The 20,638-nt window shown below is 48.1% G+C and overlaps 1 protein-coding gene across 9 annotated transcripts in view; it reads left to right on the forward strand.

Annotated features, from left to right (window-relative positions):
* The window catches only part of TLE3 (TLE family member 3, transcriptional corepressor), a 46,387-nt gene extending 31,664 nt beyond the window's left edge, over positions 1-14,723 (forward strand). For 6 of the 9 annotated variants that reach the window (XM_039490687.1, XM_039490688.1, XM_039490694.1 and 3 more), the window contains 12 exons: positions 2,055-2,174; positions 2,478-2,528; positions 3,218-3,370; positions 3,807-3,939; positions 4,446-4,636; positions 5,664-5,740; positions 6,300-6,549; positions 6,773-7,020; positions 7,743-7,890; positions 10,811-10,961; positions 11,838-11,914; positions 12,465-14,723. In XM_039490687.1, the coding sequence (XP_039346621.1) occupies positions 2,055-2,174; positions 2,478-2,528; positions 3,218-3,370; positions 3,807-3,939; positions 4,446-4,636; positions 5,664-5,740; positions 6,300-6,549; positions 6,773-7,020; positions 7,743-7,890; positions 10,811-10,961; positions 11,838-11,914; positions 12,465-12,572 (1,707 nt within the window). In that variant the 3' untranslated portion in view covers positions 12,573-14,723. The remainder of the gene's footprint in view (positions 1-2,054; positions 2,175-2,477; positions 2,529-3,217; positions 3,371-3,806; positions 3,940-4,445; positions 4,637-5,663; positions 5,741-6,299; positions 6,550-6,772; positions 7,021-7,742; positions 7,891-10,810; positions 10,962-11,837; positions 11,915-12,464) is intronic. The other 3 variants (XM_039490689.1, XM_039490692.1, XM_039490693.1) reach the window with 1 other exon arrangement.
* Positions 14,724-20,638: the final 5,915 nt, after the last annotated feature.

A 20,638-nucleotide genomic window follows, 5' to 3' on the forward strand; every position in this document is an offset into this window, starting at 1 on the left:
GGGGGGCTGAAGGGAGGGATTGGCCATCATTAAGTTGCTTGTTAAGGTTGTAGGGAACGGTTAGGGAGGGTTTTGTACGAAAGATAAAAATGTTTGGGCTCCTTTTTCTTTGGAATTGGGAAAATGTTCCCGTTGGGGGTTTAATATGAACTATAAGCAAAGCTAGATTCATTCATATTTCCTAGCCTGAGCAATAAAAAATACTTAGTTTCTTGGCAGTGCGCCAAGAAACAGCTGAATGGATCGATGCCTCTAAATGCTTGACATGATTCTCTGGTAGCTGCGAGCTTTTTCAGCATGACTGCCTGAGAAGAAAGGCCCTGGTGTTATCCAAAGCTGCTTATTGGGTACTGAGGAGAAACATGAACTGCTTTAGTTCTCCTTTTCAGACACCAAAGAAAAGGAAGCAGAGGAGCTTAAAAACATTTCTATGTAGCATGGGGTGGCAGGCACTCCTATAAGAAATGAAATGATGGTAATTTCTGCTGCAGCTTGTAGAAACTAATTGAATTGCGTCTCTATGAGAACATCCCCAGTTGACACTGCTGTAGTTAAGGCCAAGTAGCCGTTTTTTTTCCATACTAAATTCTGCTCTCCGAAGGCGGCTTCGTTCTGCCATTTTTGCTCTTAGCTAACACTTGGCATGCAAGAGGCCTTGCTGGAGGAGCAGACGTACTGAATGATGTTTTCTGAGATCGGATGCTGTTGCTTAGAGGAAAAACAAAGCAAAAAGCCCACCAATGTGACTACGTGAACATATTGACGACATGTCAATGTTTATTTTAAAAATCTTTTCTGCGTGTCTTGTGGCTTGGCAGAGATCGGTTCCCAGCGTGGTCCAGTTACAAGTGATGTAAAACAGGTCCAGTGCAGTGTGTTGACTCTTTTGCAGTTTGCCTTCTAATAAACCCAGGAGATGAAATCCTGGCTCCATTGAAGTCTATGAGAATTCTGCCACTGATTTAATGGGAACCAGACTTTCACCCAGAATGCAGAACTTCATCAGTAGGACACTGCAAACTCTTTATCACGTCAGTAACCTTACTAGGGCATATAATCGAGTGAGGACTTCAGTGGGGCTACTAGCCAGAGGAAAGTTATTCACGTACTTGCATTTTAGAGGAAGTGAGTTCCCAAGTACTGGCTAGTTTTGGTGAGCTTTCTTTCTTTCTTTTTTCCAAATGTGTGTGTATTTTACTTATCACCACCTGCAATCAACTGCAGGAGCTGCCTTGGAGAAATACGATTGCCTCTCCCTCTCATGAACAATTTTAAATGCTCTCAAAACTCAGCAAGCTATGCCACAAAGCTGTGGGCTGCTCTGCACTGACCGACCCCCTTCCCCCTCACAAAGCCCTGCTCATGTCCAAGGGGCTCCATGCAGGTTCAAGGTCTGACCACATGGAGCTGTTTGCAGGATCGGAGCCCTGGTCATTGAAAAGTTCAAGACAGCTGTCCATAGTCCTACCCTACAGTCCTGTCATGGTGCAGCTTCAGGCTTCGTTGTCTTTCTCTCTGTGAGGAGCTCAGTAGTGGTGGATGGTCAGGGCTAGCCGGGCTGCTCACCTGCCAAAGTCTGCATAGTGTCAGAGCCAGAGTGGGTTCCCAAGTGGAGAAAGCTGTAGTGCCCACCTCTTCTGACCTGGGGGGGCGGGGGCAGGAGCAAGCCCCTCGGTTGGTGCAGTATGGCCTGAGGCAGGTCCCTGGCCATGGAGGGCGTGACACCACTAATTAGGCATTCAATAGATTTCTTTACAAGCACACAGAAGGATGTTGGTTGTTTATAAAACTGGTGCCCTGAGCTCTCTTATGGCTCCCATCATAGTTCAGTTGCTTGCATTTTGTAGGGATCTCAAAATAACATGAAAATAACATTTTTATTTGTTTGTTTTGTTTTTTGGAGAAGGTCAAGGGTCTGCATTTAAGACTCATCCCTGTTCAGAGAAAGTTTTAGCTGTGTTTTAAAAGCTGCCACTTCGGAAATCACTTCAGACTGTGTTGACCCATTTAATGTGGAGCTAAACACCTTCCTGGATTTTTTTCTGTGATTCCAGAATAATTCTGTCTCGCCATCGGACAGCCTGAGAGCTAGTGAGAAACACAGGAGTTCTACAGACTACAGCATCGACGCCAAAAAGCGGAAAGCAGAGGAGAAGGACAGCATGAGCCGCTATGTAAGTCACAAGAGCTTTCTTGGTATTCACTTAATGCTTGTGTGTGTCTGAAAACGAGGTGTTCCAGCCAGATGGTGTAACATGGAGGAAACGATCTCGTAGTGCGGGATAAGAGAGCTCCTTCTGTTAGGGGCTTCTTTGTAGCCTTCTTGGCTACAGTTCTCAAAAGCACCGAAGTCCAGTTGATTTTGAAAGAGCTCTAGGCTCCAGAATCCCATGGGTGCTTTTGAAAATGCTCCCCCTGACTTCTGGGTTGGCGGAGTCGGCTCCTCTCGCAGTAGCATGACTTGCTGTGTGTTTCAGGACAGCGACGGAGACAAGAGCGATGACCTGGTGGTCGATGTCTCCAATGAGGTGAGCGTGGGTGTCGTTTTTTGCTTTCACTCTGGTTTAAAGCTGACTTCGGGGGTGGGTGGGAGGGGGGCAGGGTTTGGATTGAGGCACCAGACTTGGTATGCAGTCTCTAAATCTCCATCACAAAGCACGGTCTGGTGTCAGGAGGCCTGACCTTGCCTTTTTCTTTCCAAGAGTGGCCATATTGAGACCCGAGCACTATGTCCCCACAGGCCAGGGATAGCTGTGGCGGGGGCAGGCCCAGTCCTGAGCTGGAGAAGGCTGCCCTGTTCCCAGGCCTGTCCTGGCTCAGCCACGACGAGGCGCTGATCAGTCAGACTTGTCAATGGGTCTGTGTGCAGACGCCCAGTCGCTACGCCGTGTGTTGAGGCCCCTCCTGCACTAGCTCTCTTCACATGGGCCACTGCTTTGATATTGGCTTTGAAGTAAAGCCCAGAAGTGAAAGGAGCCGTGTCCCCTCCCGTAGCTAGTCCATTTCCCCCTTTAGTTTAAACACTCTCTCTTTGGGCTACCTTAAACTCGGGCCCTTCCCGCTGTATTTGAATGCGACGACAGCATGTGAAACGAAGAATTGCGAGGTCAGCATGGCCATGGCCCTCCTGCGCTTTGAAAACCGTGACAAGCGGGTACTTGAAAGCTTTCCCCCTCCTCTGCCACTGGGCAGGTGCTAAATGCCGTCCTGTCTTTAGGATCCGGCTACACCCCGTGTCAGCCCAGCCCACTCGCCGCCTGAGAACGGGATAGACAAAACCCGAGGGCTGAAGAAAGATGCTCCGAACAGCCCTGCCTCCGTCGCCTCGTCCAGCAGTACGCCGTCCTCGAAGACTAAAGACCTGGGCCATGTAGGTGGATTGGCGCCCAGTACGCGGCAGCCAGGCGCTGCGGGGAGGGCTGGGGCTGTCCCTGCCTTTGGAAGGAGGCTGGTCATGTGGGGTCTAAACCTCTCGGCCACGTCTTCCCAAGGGAAAGGTGCGTTCTTAGCTCGAGCTCGCTGGCTTGGGGCGAAACCCCAGTGAGGACAAGGCAGCGTGTCGTCGTCCCGAGAGACCGGCCTTTCGCTTGAGCCTGTGAACTCAGTGACAACAGCATGCTGCCTTGTCCTCACTGGATTTCGCCTCCAGTCAGTGAGCTCGAGCCAGGCACGCACCTTTCCGTGAGTAGCTCCTCAGCACTGCCGGGGCCTGGAGGCAGGGCAGCAGGGCACAGGGAAAGGAGAGGGGTCTCTTCATGCTAATCACTAAGCCACATCCCTTCTTGGGTTGTCTTCTTTCTGGCCAGAACGACAAATCATCCACGCCTGGGCTCAAGTCGAACACTCCTACGCCGAGGAACGAAGCCCCGACTCCTGGGACGAGTACCACTCCAGGCCTTCGGTCTGTGCCAGGCAAACCAGTGGGCATGGACCCATTGGGTATGTGCTCCTAGAGTGGTCGGCTCTTTGGGGGAGAGGCCAGGATTTGCTCTGTGATTGCTAGCGCAGTGCGGCCCTGACTCTGACTGGGGTCTCCTAGACGCTAAATGCCAGAGGGTTCGATGGTTCATGGCAGCGATACTGAGTCAGCCTCTGCAGAGTCGCATTGCAGTCTCCGTTGCCGTGGCATCAAAACGGCGGCGTTGTGCTGCCACGTCACCGAAACGTGCTGGGGAAGTTGGAGCCAAGCATGGCCGTGCCCTTCCTGGGCTTTGCTCATCTGGCAGGTGGAGCTCCCCAGCTCTTCACCCACCACACGCGGCTAGTTTGTGACTTAATGTTCATCCCAATAGAGCCGCCCCGTCCCTGCCCGTTTCCTGGGAGACGGGAGCACGGGTGGGTGGATGCCCCAAGGACTCGGGTGTTGTGGATGTAGTTTAGCAGGCTACAACTTTCCCAGGTGCCTGGTAGGTGAATCTAGTGATCGCCAATTTCCTCCTCTCCAGCGTCTGCCCTGAGGACCCCCATCTCCATCACTGGCCCCTATGCGGCTCCCTTCGCCATGATGGGACACCATGAAATGAACGGCTCTCTGACGAGCCCGGGGGCCTACGCAGGGCTCCACAATATCCCGCCCCAGATGAGTGCCGCCGCTGCCGCCGCCTATGGCCGATCGCCAATGGTGAGCTTTGGAGCTGTACGTAGAACTTTTAGCTCCTTCTTTGGTCACGCTGGGGCGGGGGGGCGTCGGGGTCGGGGGTGTCTTCTCTAGCAGCTGCCTTCCCAGCTCAGGCAATCTAGAGTGAGCCCATCAGCTGTTGGTGTGCTCAGCTCTGGGCTCCCACCCCGTCAGCGTCATACGACTAGAGAGAGAGGGGAGGGCGGCGGAGGAGATGGTGGAGTGAGTCACTGCTATGAAGCCAGATGCTTTCAAACAGCCGCCTTTGGTTCTGCTCCTCTAATGGGCTTTTGGAGAACAGCCTGGCTTCAGTGCCAACACCTGCAATGTAAACCCAGCAAACCTCAACACTGGGACTAAACGTGCTGTCCGGGGGTCTGCGGGCGCCGGGAGAGCAGCCTCCGTCTGAACTGGGGTTAGTGGGACCCGCCAGGGCACTGCGCCCCTGGGGACCAGCCCCGACAGCTGTTTGCAGGGGCGTGTAAATCCGAGCATGTGTCTTGATCTCAGCATCATCTGCTTGCGATCAGGTGCCGAGGTTTCAAACAATGCTAGGAGGGTCTGTTTTTGTGGGGCCAGATCCTAGGGTTCTCTGCCCAGTTATAACCAGTCCGGAGCCGTGCTCTCCTGTAGGCTTGTTGGGAGCTTGCCTGAGTATGGGCTGATGAGAACATGGAGAAAGGACCTTGGCTTTGGCCCTGGGGTCCCTTGCCTTCTGGAAGCAGCAGGACATTGTGGAGCAGCTGTTCCCACTGGATTTCCACTCTAGTCCTGCAGATCCCCAGACTCTGGGTAATCCTGGCAGTAGCTTCCCGTTTCTGAGGGAGGAAATCAGTGTGGAATTATTATTATTAATCAGCTGTCCTAAGGGCATGAGGAGTGATGTGAAATGCAAAAAGCCGGGGAAAGCCCCAACCCCTCTGTTCCCTTCCACACACTCCAGTGCCACATGGGAGTTGGCTCAGTATCACTGCTGGTGTGTGTAAGAAGCGGGGACGTTTCATTCAGTAGCCAGCATCTGAGGCCGTTTCTGTCTGTTTTACAGGTCGGCTTTGACCCGCATCCGCCCATGAGAGGCCCCGGTCTCCCCACAAGCCTTGCGTCCATACCCGGCGGGAAGCCGTAAGCCCCCCTTTCTGTTCCTATGCTGTGTTGTGGTTAGGTGACACAGGGCATTTGCTCCCTCCCCTCGCCACCACTTTCCTGCTGCTTTACTCCTGTATGTGCCCATTGTCCCGTTTTCTCCCCTCCTCTCCCTGGTCAGAATCAGCACAGGCAGGTGTATGCTGCCCAGCCTTGGTGTGAAAGATACGTGGCTTCTTCCAAAGTGCTCGATGCCTTGTCCCCGGGTTTGCAGGCAATCACGTCACTGGGCGCACAGGGCACCCAAGTGGACGTTTTCAGAGCTGCAGGGGCCATCATAGATTCCCAGACCAGAAGGGACCATTGTGATTGTCTACTCTGGCCTCCCTTAATGCCCTCAAAGTCTCCGTGGAAGTCAGGGACTGACGGACGTGCTCCCTGGGAAAGGGAGTCTGACCTTGCTGTCTGTCCTGCCGTGTGGTGCACAGCCCAGACGTCAGAGCAGTCAAGCAACTACATGATGACTGCGGGTTCTGTACCTCTTTGCCATGAGTGCAAACCTCTCTCCCCCCACCCCGCCTTCGTCCTCCCCCTACAGAGCCTACTCGTTTCACGTAAGTGCTGATGGGCAGATGCAGCCGGTCCCATTCCCCCATGATGCCCTTGCTGGCCCCGGCATCCCAAGGCACGCTCGGCAGATCAACACACTGAGTCACGGGGAGGTGGTATGTGCTGTGACCATTAGCAATCCAACCAGACACGTGTACACCGGAGGAAAGGGATGTGTGAAGATCTGGGATATCAGCCAGCCAGGCAGTAAGAGTCCCATTTCGCAGCTGGATTGCTTGGTAAGTTGCAGACGGAATATGTCCATGGGTGTGCGTGTCTACTGATGCTTTGCCGTGTGTGTGCTCTTGCTAACCTGATCCGTCCTGACTAGCTTCGGAACCATCATGAGCTTGCTCATGCTGACCATGCAGAAATAATGTCACTTACTTTCCCCATGCCTGTTACAAGACGTGTTGGACGAGAACCTCCCAGTAACCTTAGCACCGTCGCTTATTCCTGCAGAACAGAGACAACTACATCCGTTCCTGCAAACTCCTCCCCGATGGCCGCACCCTGATTGTGGGAGGGGAAGCGAGTACGCTTACGATCTGGGACCTGGCGTCCCCGACGCCAAGGATCAAGGCTGAATTGACCTCCTCTGCCCCAGCATGCTACGCTCTGGCAATCAGCCCTGATGCAAAAGTCTGCTTCTCCTGTTGCAGCGACGGCAATATTGCTGTGTGGGATCTCCACAACCAAACGCTGGTTAGGTGAGTCTTTAGAAATGGATGTTGCCAAGACGCCAGTGTGAAACTGTGAGGTTGGTGTTTGGAATTCTGTGCTTTTCATTCCGAAACATTAATTTTTGGACATTCTTGAGTTGTTCAAGACGACAGATGGCAGAAAGTCTGGCAGTACGTGAAAGGAAATAGTGTTAGTTTAGGTTATGGGGGCAATATGTCAATAGTGATCAGAGCTCAAACTGGGCCAGTGTCCGCTGGCATCTCTCTCAAGCTTCCTTCTTGTTCTCAAGTCTCAGCTTTCACTGAAAAAGGAAAGTGAGTTTCTAGCTGCTACGAACCCTTGAAAATGGGAACCGAGTGCAAACCGGTGGAGGTGTCCGAGCCTGAAACATTCTCTCTGAGAGATGGGAGAGGTTGTTTTGTGGGAAGAGCTCGGGAAAGCATGACTACTTCATTTCCCAGTTAAGTCCCTGCCAGTACGTGGCCTGTAGAACAGACTGGAATTTGTGCAGCTTCATTTGTTAGATTGTATCGTCTCACACGCACAATTTTCTTTGCTATAAACATAGCATCCAGCTTCCTTATCAGCAACTGTCTCGGCTTTGGAGTGACTGTACAATTACTAATGGGTTGTTGTTGTTGATCCCTGAATGTAACGCAAAGCAACACAAGCGTTGAGAGAGACACAACTGTGTTTGGTTGAGTTTTCTAAAGCCCTTCCTCTTGTGTGTTGGATTTTTGCTTCTCAGGCAATTCCAAGGCCACACAGATGGCGCAAGCTGCATAGATATCTCGCATGATGGTACAAAGTTATGGACAGGTGGTCTGGACAACACAGTGCGTTCCTGGGACCTTAGGGAAGGAAGACAGCTCCAGCAGCACGACTTCACTTCCCAGGTAAGCCCTGGGTTTCTCTTGGCCTCTAGAGGAGGGAAGACTGCCTGATACCGAGCTATTGCAAATTTCATCTTGTTGTGGCTTCTGATGAATGGGGGGTTTCTTTCCTTCGGCACTGATACCGGAGCAGGGTGGGCTATGCTCTACCCAGTGGGTTTAAGGTTATCTGGTATCACCAGTATTTGGCTGGAGTTTGTGGCGGATTCTCTTCTGTGTTGAAATGTCATTCAAGGGTCTCCATGGCAACTGGCAGGGTGCATCTTAATATTGTTATCAATCTAAACGGGAGGGTGCCCCAGCTCTGGCACCTCGAGTGTCTTACAAAGGTGGGGCAGTGGGGCAGACCCGACTGCGCTGTTTAAAGGTTTGTGTCCCTAGTGGGCTGTGGGTGGGAGGGGAATGATGCTTTTCCTTGTTAGTGTACAAACTAGCGATGTCTAAATTAAACACCATGGTCGTTCCTTTGTCAATAAATCAATGACGTGAGCAGTGGTTGCCGTTAAGAAGCCAGCATTTGTCAACAAGTGCCGCACAATTGCCATAGTGAAGAACATGAGACTGGTCACGCTGGGTCAGACCAGTGGTCCATCTAGCACGGTACCCTGTCTATGACAATGTCGGGTGCCAGATGCTTTGGGGGAATGAACAGAACCAGGCAATTTATTGGGTGATCCATTCCCTGCTGTCCAGTCCCAGCTTCTAGCAGTCAGAGGTTTAGGGACACCTAGAGCATGGAGTTGTGTCCCTGCCCATCCTGGCTAATAGCCACTGATGGACCTGTCCTCCAGGAACTTATCTCATTCTTTTTTAACCCTGTTATACTTTTGGCCTTCACACACCTTTGGCCTTTGTCACTCCCCTGGCAAGGAGTTCCACAGGTTGACTGACTGTGCGTTGCGTGAAGAAGCACTTCCTTTTGTTTGCTTTAAACCTGCTGCCTGTTAATTTCATTGGGTTACCTCTTTAGGGGTAAACTGGTACCTCAGATCTTACTGTTGGTAAATGCTGTTGTCTTAATGGTGAGCAAACCCCTGCTGGATTAACCAGGTCTGCTGCTGCTGTAAGTGATACGAATTCCCAACTTCCTGTGGGATTTCCAGTTTCTATTTAACTGAACGCCCAGTAGTCTGAAGCTTACTCCAAATACCTGAGGCGGGGCGGCCATTGTCACTGCACCTCAGTTCCCACAGACCCCATATCGCTAGTTAAACTTATAAGTAAGTGCCTGAGAAGGGAATAGAAACAATGCATGTCTGAGGGCTCTGCTGAATGAGAGAGTGTCTCAGCTGCTAAGCCCCAGGCTCTACCTGTCAGGAGTTCCCACTGTATTAACGCTTGGCACTGGGAATCTGGCCAGCCTGGTGCCATGCAGTCAGTGCTGCTGTGGCTTCCAGCCCATGACCAGGCAGGGCTTAGAGCCCAGTTAATCTTGCTGCTTTCCAGGCAGAGTTTTCCGACGCTGGGAAATGCTGGAAAGACGCATTCTGTCCACCTCCATAAATACTCTGGCTGGAAACCTGTCCCTGGAGTCGGTTGCATTTGAGGCTACAGTGCTAGATTCAAAAGAAGAAAATCCCTTGTCGCTTGTTCATGTGGGTCCTGGTTTTGTTGGACTAGAAATGTCAGTAGTTTAGGTGATTGAAGCAGACTCCTTCCAAACTCAGCAAACCACTTTTGTGTTGAATCGTCGATCTTGCTGTCAGTTGTGGTAGCAAGGACACACATTTAATATCAACCCAGGGCATGTGTGCCTCCTAGTATAGGAGAGTATAGAGGCCCTAATTTTTATTCAGTTCTACTGGAACTTGGAATAGCACAAGACTATAAATGAAGAGCAGGGAATTTTCTGCCATTCTAGGGAAACAGTGCTCCTGACCCACTCCAGCTCCATCAATGAGGTACCAGAATCTCTCTGAACAAATCTGTGTGTGTTTAAATAAAAAGTTCCTGTTTCATGATGTGCCTTTTGTATTGATCCTCTGCTTTCAACAGAGCTGGAGTCAGTAATGCCTGGCTGCAGAAGCCATGGAAAATCCAGCAGTTGCAGAAGCTTAGTCTTGTATTTAATTTCACTGAAGCTTAAGTTAGGAAAAACAGGATAATCAGTGTTTAGTTCCTGGTTACTAAGATTCTGAGTGTGCATAGAGGTCTGGGAGAAAGGGCCTGCGGTTTCCTAGATAATTCTCCATTGATTTTTTTTCCCCTTTCATTTAAGTAGATCAATTCATACGTTATGTAAACAGTTTTCCTCAGCAATTACTGCTCCTGGACTCTCTGTCACCAGGGCTCAAAGAATTTGTAGCTGTGGGTGGCGATGGAAATGTGTACTCTTCTGGGGTGGGGGAAATTCATGATATGGAACTGGGCTCGTGTTTCTGCCAGCCCCGAAGTGTGCAGTTATTTCTGTTCTTGTTCGGTTAGGACTAGTCGTATCCAGGGCAGTACTCAGTCAGGAGGAAAAGACTCACACTTCAGCAACCAAGGAGAGGCATTCTCAGGGGACTAGGTAGTCCCGGCTACAGAAATCTTCGCCTCGAGATTGCTTGTTTAAATCTGGGTGAGGTCTGTGATGACTAACAATGGTTGCCACGTGGCTGCTGTGGGACAGTTGATGGTGCGAGTTTGGGCTCTAGCTGATGGATGCCCACATCACAACTGGCACCAGAGTAGCTGCCTCAACTACTTCCTTGTTGTGACAGTGACCCCAGCATGGTTGCGGCCTGCTACATGGGCTGGGCGGAGAAGCGTGCCATGCATCTGAGCATACCAGGGCTGCTCTCTGGGGAAATGAACACCCTGGTGGTCTCCAGCACAGCCTGTGGGTCCGGTACCATGTCTGTAGCAAGGTGGGTTGCGGAAGGTTGGCTGGTGAGGAGACGAGCGACAGTTCTAAGACTGTTTTGTTTGAATATCCCTTTAGATCTTCTCGCTGGGTTACTGCCCCACCGGTGAGTGGCTTGCCGTGGGCATGGAGAGCAGCAACGTTGAAGTGTTGCACCACACCAAACCGGATAAATACCAGCTTCACCTGCATGAGAGCTGCGTCCTTTCACTGAAATTTGCCTACTGTGGTAAGTTACCTCAGGGCTGCTGGTGTGTTCAAAGTTGGGCATGTGGGTAAGTCCCTGCTGAATTGGGACCTCTCTGAACCACCATCCTGAGCAGTTCCATAAGAGGTTGTGTCTATTTGGTCCATGTGTAAATGACTTCCAATAGGATTTGTAAGGAGGATGGTTAAATTGTAGGTTCTAGTTGTAAAACAACCTCCCTGCTCAATCGGACTGAAGATGTGTGTGATGTGCTAAGCAATATCACTGAAAACTGTGTTAATCAAAGTCCTGCCCACACATTAACTCCCTAACCAAAGCAGAGGGAAAAAGCACTGATTGAAAGCCAAGGCTTAGGAGTGGTGTATTGTCTTACTAAAAATGTCACATTTTAAGCTACCCAAGTTTGCTGCTATCCTCAAAGACAAGCCAGTTGCCTTCTGAAGTGACATGGCCAGCAAATGGTGGTAGTCATTTTATCAAAGCGGTTGATTAAAAGGTACTAACGATAATAAAATGGCCTTTTCTGTTCTATAATCCCACACTGGTACATATGTAGATAGCAAATACAAGGAAACGTAGTGTCACTTGCCAGGGTTCTGCCAGATCTTTTCATTGGTAGGAATTGTTAGTATATGTGTGCTCAGCTCAGAAATGGAGAGGGGCAGTGTGTGACCTTCCCTACCGTGCATGCATTGATTTCACAGTCACTAATAATCTCCTGCTTGAGAGCTGACAGAGGCTTGGCTCAGAAAAGCCCCACCATTGGAATAATGTTCCCATTGTGAAACTAACCTACACAATATAAGTTGCAGCTTTTGTGTCTGACCTGCACTGGTGTGGGAGAACTGACGCCGTGCACTGGTGTGGGAGAACTGACGCCGTGCTTTGTGTGTTTAGGTAAATGGTTTGTGAGTACAGGAAAAGATAATCTTCTCAACGCCTGGAGAACGCCATATGGAGCAAGCATATTCCAGGTAAGAGGGCACCCTTGCTTGGACCTTTCGGACGTCTGTCCCTCTTGTACCAGCTGTGCAATGGGGAGAGCTATTACAGCTGCAGAGCAAGGTTAAATGCTGCCCTGCAGCGAGCCGGGTTTGAGAGTGACCTCTGGTCTCCAAGCACGGGGCTAACACCATGGTCTGTGCAGCGCGGAAGGTACAGAAACTAAAAACTGGGCTCACCTACCTCAGGAACGGGGCAGATGTAACATCTCGCTCTTCTGCAGTGAGGCCAGGGATGTCTGCAAGCCGTCGTGTCAGTGTCTCACAGAAAACATGTGGAGCTGGGAAGGGAGAACCCACTGGCTAAAAATGACTGATAGTAAATATAAGTGAATGTGGCTGAAAGGAACTTGACAGAAAAGTGTATTTTGGTGCATCTGAAACTTTAAAATTTATCACTGTTTTGCATGTAAATAACAGTAACTGTTTCAGCACAAAGAAGCTTTTCTCCTTAGTCAAATGCAGTTGGAAGTGGAAGCTGTAGAATCTGAACTGATTTTTCTGTTTTTTTTCCCTTTTACAGTCGAAAGAATCCTCCTCTGTCTTAAGTTGTGACATTTCAGCAGATGACAAATACATTGTTACAGGCTCTGGTGACAAGAAGGCCACAGTCTATGAGGTCATCTATTAAACAAGGATTTTAACAGGGCTGTCAACTCTGAATATTAGGCTCGAGTCTGACAAGACAATGGCAAAATTCTGAAGGATGTAGGAAAACGAAAGGAGAGCAGCCATGCATTGAGAGGCTGTGTAATATGGATCTTCATGGACTCAGAGTAATGTACATGGACTGATGCGTTTCAGCAATTTTTATTTTAAGCCGTGGCATATCTGGATTTATTTGGAAGTCTGCGAATATGACACACATTGAAGCCCTAAACAGGTTTTGATTTGGTTTTAGGGGGTTTGTTGTTGTTCTTTTGTCTGCGCTTTGGTGGCACTATAAAGGACTTATTTTTTATTGTGATTTTTTTTTTGCGCTCTATATAAGACTTGTGAAAAATGTAAATAACGGACTAGTAAATAGAATTGGAAGGGTGAGGTTAATCCTCCTGGTACACTAGTTGTGTATTTTTTTATTTTTTATTTTTTTGTCTGCTGTAATTGTATTCCACTGATGGGTTTGGTGGTGGCAATTCCCCCCCCTCCCCCCCGGTATCTATTTGAGATACTACTTTGACCTGCAGCTTGTAACCAGATTGAGCAGAGATGTCCACTGGTGAAAGTTGTTCCTACTGTCGTACATGTGAATTGTTCGGTGTGTTAGTCAAATGTTTGAACACTGTATGGACTGAAGTTAAATTGGTCAGATCTTCAGCTACTGATGTGACATCGGCAAAACAATCAAATTTTTCTATGGATTTTTGTGCTCATATGTTTGAAGAAAACAGGAAGTCCATGTTCTAAAACTTCTGCTCAAGCCCTTCTTGATCTTCGGACATAAATGATGAGGAATAATTTCAAAGAAAGCATAGTAAAATTCAGCTCAGGGAGCCACGAAAGATAATAGCAACTTATGTGTTTTGTATTCAAATGAAAGTAAAAAATTAGAATTGATAACCTTTAAAATACAATTCTTTTTTTAAAAAAAGTTTACTAACAAGTAGGGTTTGTGTGAGGTGGGGGCGAGGGGCTGTCTCTGGTAGGGGTCTGTGGCTTTATGGTCTTCGTCACTTTTGGTATATTGGTTCCAACGGAGCAAAACCCATCCCCACACAGGCCAGTGTGTCAACATTTTGTACTAAAAGGTTAAATAAATAAACGGGAAATAAAAGTATTTGTGTAGCAGAAGTGCTCACCCTGTATTGTAGCATATGGAAGAGAATTTTTATACTACATTTTTATGGATTATTTTTTAATTTTTGATTTTAATCTGGTCAAAAATAATTAGGGTTACAGTGAAAACTACCTGTTTGAAAGCGATAGTACAAAAGAAGAAACGGACAATGAAGTTGGAGATGTTCTTTAACTTTCTGTTCTTGGACATCCATTCAGCATCACGTCTGAATTGCAAGTCGTCAGCAGTACCCTCCAGCAGTAGCTATTGGTTTGGGGTGGGGGAGAACATAGATTTGGGGGTGAAAGTAAAGTTCATAGGAATTTTTTCCCTAAAGTCTCAGATTTTAAGATTGGACTTCTCCCACCAGAACAAAAACAAGGGAAATTTCAAAGGCAAAAAGTATGCACCCCATGAGACTTTAGTGGTGATGCACCTCTGATTGCATGACAGGCAAGTTTCTTGGAAAAAGTGTGAATTTTGATTTATGTACTGTCACAAAAAGCTCTTAAGTAAAAAAGCGTCTTTTAAAAGAGAGAGTGGTTTTTTGAAGTGCAGTTATGTTCAGAAAAATGACTATGTAAAGATGGCACCATGTTCAGTGGATCTGCTTTCTATGCATAAGAGAGTCAGATCTGCTTATTTTTAGTGACTACACATTTTTACTCTTTTCTGTTCACTGTATTGTTCCGCAGTGCGATAGCAGAAGGAGACAGATTTTTTTTTTATGGCCTGCTCATCATCTGCGGAATGATTTTAGTAAGTTCCAGTTGCAGGATCATTATTACTGGTGATAATGTGAGAGTGCTAATGAACCCAGCTTGACTCTCAGACCCCCATGTGAATTAATCCATTGAGAGTCAATGAACACAGAGCCAGAGAGTGCCATATTTAGAGTCACTTTTCGGTGTACAAGCCACACTTTACAACCTGCTTGGAATGAGTTGGAAAGGGTTAGAGGGTTTTGAACTTTGAGTGAAAATTCCCACTTTAATAACACCACAAGCTAATGTCCCAAAATGGTTGTTTGCAAGTTGGTGCTTTTTAAATAATAATAAAAAAAAGATCAGCTGGGTTTAACTAAGTAGGCGGAGGGTTACTAAGTCACTGTCTCAACTTTACACCAAAGTATGTAGCAGAATATGTACAGCTGTTAATAACTACAACTGTTTTTGTAAAAAAAAAAGGTAAAGAAAGAATAAAAATTAAATGTAATGAAGCTCAACTGAAAACCAAGTGTCTATAAACCATTTGCTCTCTGAAAACCTGCACTGAGTTGTTAATAAAAACAAACAAACAAAAGGGTCAGTGTTGTTCTTATGGGCGGTGAGCCTCTACGTCGGCTGGTGGAGGGATGAAACCTAAGGTCAGTATCTCAGTTTCCTGCTCACCATGGTCACAGGCTGGGCGGCTGCTGCTGCTAATCTCGGGCCTGATCCAGAGCCCCTTGAAGTCAATGGGAGTCTGCACTGACGTTGAAGAACTTTGGCTCAAGGAGCCCCAGATGAATGTGCGCTGCTGTTCTGTCTCCGGTTGTGAGCACAGTGGCTGGGTAGCTGGACTTGAAGGGAAAGTGAGGAAGCAGAGATCAGAGGACCAATCCCCCGGGCCAGCTCCTACAGTGCGTAGGGTTGTATCCCTGTTGCCACTGTAGAGTAGCAGTTTAGAGCATGTGGCGCGTGTTCCTCCTCCCAAGGTGACTGGTGGGCAACGGGTGTGACTGTTCAGTGTTACGATATGTAAATGGATGCTGAAGTCAGCTGTGAAAGACAAACCAGCAGCAGAATACGTCAGAGCTGCTACGTGAGACTCCAAAGTACCTCTGCCAGCATTTTACCTTTTACTTTTCCTGCGACAGACGTTTCTAAAATGGTTTTGATTCCAAACATAAGTCATGACAACACTGTAGCCAGGCCTTGAAGCTGGCTGCATGCTGTAATCCAATAGCTTTGGGGATGGGATTTCCTCCACATTTTTTTTTTTTTTTTAAATTCAGTCTTATTTGGGAAAACATCTGTTCTGTGCAGAGCTACCCCTCCCCTCCCACCCCCTGGATGAAGAGACTAAAGAAGTAACCTGGGAGGATGATCACAACTGCTGCTAGTATTGGCAATACGATGGTACCTGCTTCAAGAGACCGGAGGATTGGCCACCATCTACTAGAGTTTGCCTTTAATTAAAAGTTGAACAAAAATGAATACAGAAAATCTGGATACTTCAAAGTTCTTGGTGCAAGTTTCTCCTTAGAACCATCTTGCCCCAGTTCTGCACTGATCAATCCTGGGATGATCTTGGTCTTCACACACATCCTGTGGATGTAGAATTAAGTTGGTACTTTAATTTTGGTTGGTTCTGTGGCCTAGCACATGGGCAAACGGACACTACTCTGTCCCTTTGATACATAAATATCTGCTGCACCCCACATGTTCTGTCCGGGTGGTGAGTGAGGCCGCTGTTTCCATTGACAAATGGAGTAATGCAATGCCCAGTGCCATTTGCGGGGAGGAGAAAGTCTTTGGGTTCTGTAGGCGTGCAACCAAATTCTTATTTCTCAGAGGGGTGGGGATAAGTTGGTCTCCTCTGTGGAAATTATTTGATGCAAATGTCTAGTGTTCCATTGCTTTCAGAACAGGCGACCCCTGACCGAGATAAAGCACTTTTCTTGAACTAGGACATATGTAACATCTATAGGGGTTTCCCCAGTGATGTATTGAACATGACAGAGCCTGCTGGGAGGGAGAAATAAAAAGCAGGAGCAGCACTCTAGCGGCTTGGGTTTCCGATAATGTACAGCAGTAAATGGTTATGAGTGCATTAAATCTGATTTTAAGCTGAATGGAATGAGGCACTTACACATGGGGCCATTAAACGACACAAAAATCACCAGAAATTCTTTGTTGTAGACTTTGGAAGAATTTAACGCACAGGCATAAAAATGTGTTTGTACGAGGCCAGTGAGTTGGGTTGTTACTAAAGGACCAAACCTATGTTGCACTATTGATGATGTATGTGTATTGTGATGTTCTGCTTTCAACAACTTCCAGCAATGTGTTGGCCTTTATAATTAATTTGGCTTGACTGTAACCTTTCAAAAAGCACTGACTAGAGAAGGTGATAAATTTTTGAATAAGCTAATTCCACTTTCCCTCTAGCAGCAAGGCCCTCTTCATGAGCTGGGCTTTCTCATCGCTTTCCAAGCTGTGTGCACTAATTTCTTATCTTGCATATTAATAAGGGCTTGTAAAGATGCTTTTAGTTCCGCTTTGGACTGATGTTGCTATAAAATACCGTAGAGTAAAGTGAAGACATCACTACCTCACTTGGCAGCTTAGCAAATGGTTTGACCATGTGGAAGCCTAGCATGTCCTATTTGTCAATTACTCCAGGCTGGGTGTTGCTCTGAATACCTGAGTTTAAAAGAATAGCTTATTTCAAGCGAGAGCCATCCTAGGCTGCTGAATTAGACTTGCAGCATTTTTGGTCTTTGTTTTGATGAGGTGCTTCATTGGGGAAGCTTTGTGCTTTGATTTCAAAGGTCATCTGTAGCAACTGCTATTTGTTTAATACTCTTCGGTTCAAGCAGCCTCCGTATATGAAGCAAAGTAAATAAGTGTCAAAAAAGCATCCCGTTTCCAGGGGAATGGAAGAAATGTACCTGAAAACACTCGGGGGGGGGCAGCGAGGAATCTGTTCCTCAGGATGGATCGACTCTCTGCCTTTTGTTTCTATTTCAGCTCCTCTTTGCACTTTGTTTTGTTCCTGAGGATTTATTAGGAGAAAGCTCGTGTCCATGGCCTCTTGACTGCTGATGTATTAAATTGGCCTTAGAGATTTTGTTGTGTTCTGTTATGTTCCCTGTGTGGTGTTTATCGTGGTTGTGTTCCCTGGCAGGGAGGGTGCTGGGCCGCCCCGCCGGAGAGATGCCAGGCAGCTTGCTTTTCCACAGGTTTCCTGCACTGTTGCTTGATGGGATGCTGTGAAGTCATCTGTTCTGAAAGACAGAAGTCCCATGCTGGCCTCTGGCTGTTAACTAAGCTAAGCAAGAGCTTGCTGGAGCAGTGGGGAAAGCCAGGCCCAATGCTACCGGGTCTAAGCACGCTCAGGCTGTATTTGGTGAACAATAATTGTTTTAGTTATCTTCATCCGTGCCATCCTCTGATGAAAGCAGCAGCAGTGTGTGTGTGTGTGTCTCTCTCTCTCTCTCTCACACACACACACACACACACACACACACACACACACACACACACACACACACACACACACACACACACACACCTCAAAAGAGAGGGAACATAAGAATGGCCATACTGGGTTAGACCAATGGTCCAACTAGCCCAGTGTCCTGTCTTCCGACAGTGGCCAATGCCAGGTGCCCCAGAGAGAATGAACAGAACAGGGAATCATCAAGTGATCCATCCTCTGTCACCCATTCCCAGCTCCTGGCAAACAAAGGCTAGGGACACCATCCCTGCCTATCCTGGCTAATAGCCATTGATGGACCTGTCCTCCATGCACTTATAAGAGGGTTCAAAAAAGAACTCGATAGTCTTGGCCTTCACGATATCCTCTGGCAATGAGTTCCACAGGTTGACTGTGCGTTGTATGAAGAAATACTTCCTTTTGTTTGTTTTTAAACCTGGTGTCTGTTCATTTCATTTGGTGACCCCTAGTTCTTATGTTATGAGACAGTCAGATGTGCGATGCTGGCAGCTTCAATTCTGCTTCGCTGAACTCTGTGCCCGTCCTGACACTTCTGTAGCTGCCATCGAGGCACAGACCAGGCAACCGGAGACCCCACCAGTGTAGCTCAAACTTGACCTCTTGGGGTGGGGGAACCTTAGTTTCATCCTCCTGTTCAGTTAGCACCAGAGTCTCCTCCCTGGGGGAAGCTCGTGTTGGGGAGCATCTTCTCCAGCACATTAGCACCAAGCAGGGTGCTCCTGAATGTCAGGAGTAGGGCTGGCTTCAGGGCCCAGCTGTTGAACCAGGTGTGGGCATCTGTCTGGCAGGGATGGGATTAGATTAAGACCCTCCCCCAATTCATTTTGCATCAACTACCCAATGGGCATCAGCTGGCATCCTGCAGGAAAGTTCCTGCTCCTATTGCCCTGCCGGGACCAGCTTCCCCGCCTCTCTTTGGGCGTGGTGGCGTTTTCAGTGAGCAGAAAGCAACCTTTATGGAATCCAGCAACTCCTCGCTCAGAATGCAAGCAGCCGAGTGGGTAGAACGTCGGGCAGGGCAGGTATCGCTGCAGTCTGGGCGAGTGTTTGCTTATTGTCTCCACTCCAGCTGTTGCCATGTCTAGGAAGTTATGAAAGCCCTTTTTATCCACCATACGCTCAGTTGCTGTGGCACCTAATGCCAGTCTCTCAGCCCGGGCTCTCGGAACAGATGGCATGAGGAGGCGCTGGGACGCCATCAGCTGTTGTTATCTCTAGCTGATGACACGGAGTGTAAATTTTGTTGGCACTACTCCCTTCATCTGTTCTGCTGCTGCATCCCACCAGTTTTAATTACTGTAATTGAGCTATAATGAATGATTGTGCATTACCATTGTCTGGGATGTGGCGGGGAGTATTCTCTTCGTTAGACACTTCATTTAACAACATGCCCCTCCTCGTTGCTTTGTTTATTTGGTTGAAGGGTGTCATCACTTCAAATGGCATAGATAAAACAGTCCTCACAGTGTCTGCTGTTCGATGTTTATCGGCTCTCCGGTCCCAAGAGCTAGTGCTTCGCTGGATCCCGGTGGAAAATTGCAGTACTAGATAATTAATTTGGCTTAATCCCTCCAAAAACTGCAGCTTGCTTTGCCTGCTGAAAACTATTAGCCGCAATTGATAAATGTAAATGTATGTGTATTTTTATACAAGTGCCCCTCCCTCTCCTCCTCTCCCCCCTCAACCCCCCTCCACACACACACACACACACACACACACACACACACACACACACACACACACACACACACACACACACTCTCTCTCTCTCTCTCTCAGTCTTCATAGAGAGTCCTGTTTGACTCTTCTATAGCGGGTGTTTCGCCCATCCCAAAGCAACACAATCAACAACTGGCTGCAAGTACGTTTTAGCTGCATCGCCCTTAAATCATCCCTGGGACAGTTTATGCACAGCTGGGCCTGGCAGATTTTTGGCCTTTTAACAGGTGACTCTGACTAATGCACATGGATACTGCCTAATACCTTGTAAATATATGTTTAATCAACTAGGGGCTCATTGCGGGCCCTCTGCCCAAATGCTGCCTGTTGAAGATGCATTTTTAATAGCATGGAAGGGTATTTCTGCATTTCTCATATCACTGCAGCCCTCTGCAAGTGTTTGAGGGGCTTTCCTCTGCCTGGAAAAAATAAAAGCCATGGTCAGGGCTCAAATCAGGGGGAGTGGCGGAGGGAATTGGTGGTACTCACCCAAGTTCCAGCCCCGAGCTAAATTCCATCAATTTTCAGTGCAAAAATGAGCTGTCACACTCGGCAGATTGTGTGGCTGGGCTGGCTGTTTGGAAGACATGGAAGCCCTGAGCTCAGCAGGAATATCTCCCCCTCAGAGGGACTAGGAGCCCTGCTGGCACTGGCTATTCCTTGATGGGGCTCAGATGGGAGGAACAGAGCGTGGGAACCATCTGGCCTTTCGGCTGCATGGTTTGGATGGGAGAGGGCAGCTAAAAACAAGCAGCCCTTCCCTAAAAATCATCCATGATGAGCTCCACTCCCATAGCTTGTGCAATCAGTGATCCTCCCTCCCCTCTCATACCGTGAAATAATGTAAATATCCACATTTTAAACTATCATCAATGGCATCTGAGTTAACCTCCCTGGAGACAAATGGGGCAATTCACCTTTTCAGAGCTATTGTGTCAGGCTCTCTGCAAATGCAGGCAGGAAAGGCTGCATCAGTT

Source organism: Mauremys reevesii, linkage group 10 (genome assembly GCF_016161935.1).
Source record: "Mauremys reevesii isolate NIE-2019 linkage group 10, ASM1616193v1, whole genome shotgun sequence".
Classification (NCBI taxonomy): Eukaryota; Metazoa; Chordata; order Testudines; family Geoemydidae; genus Mauremys; species Mauremys reevesii.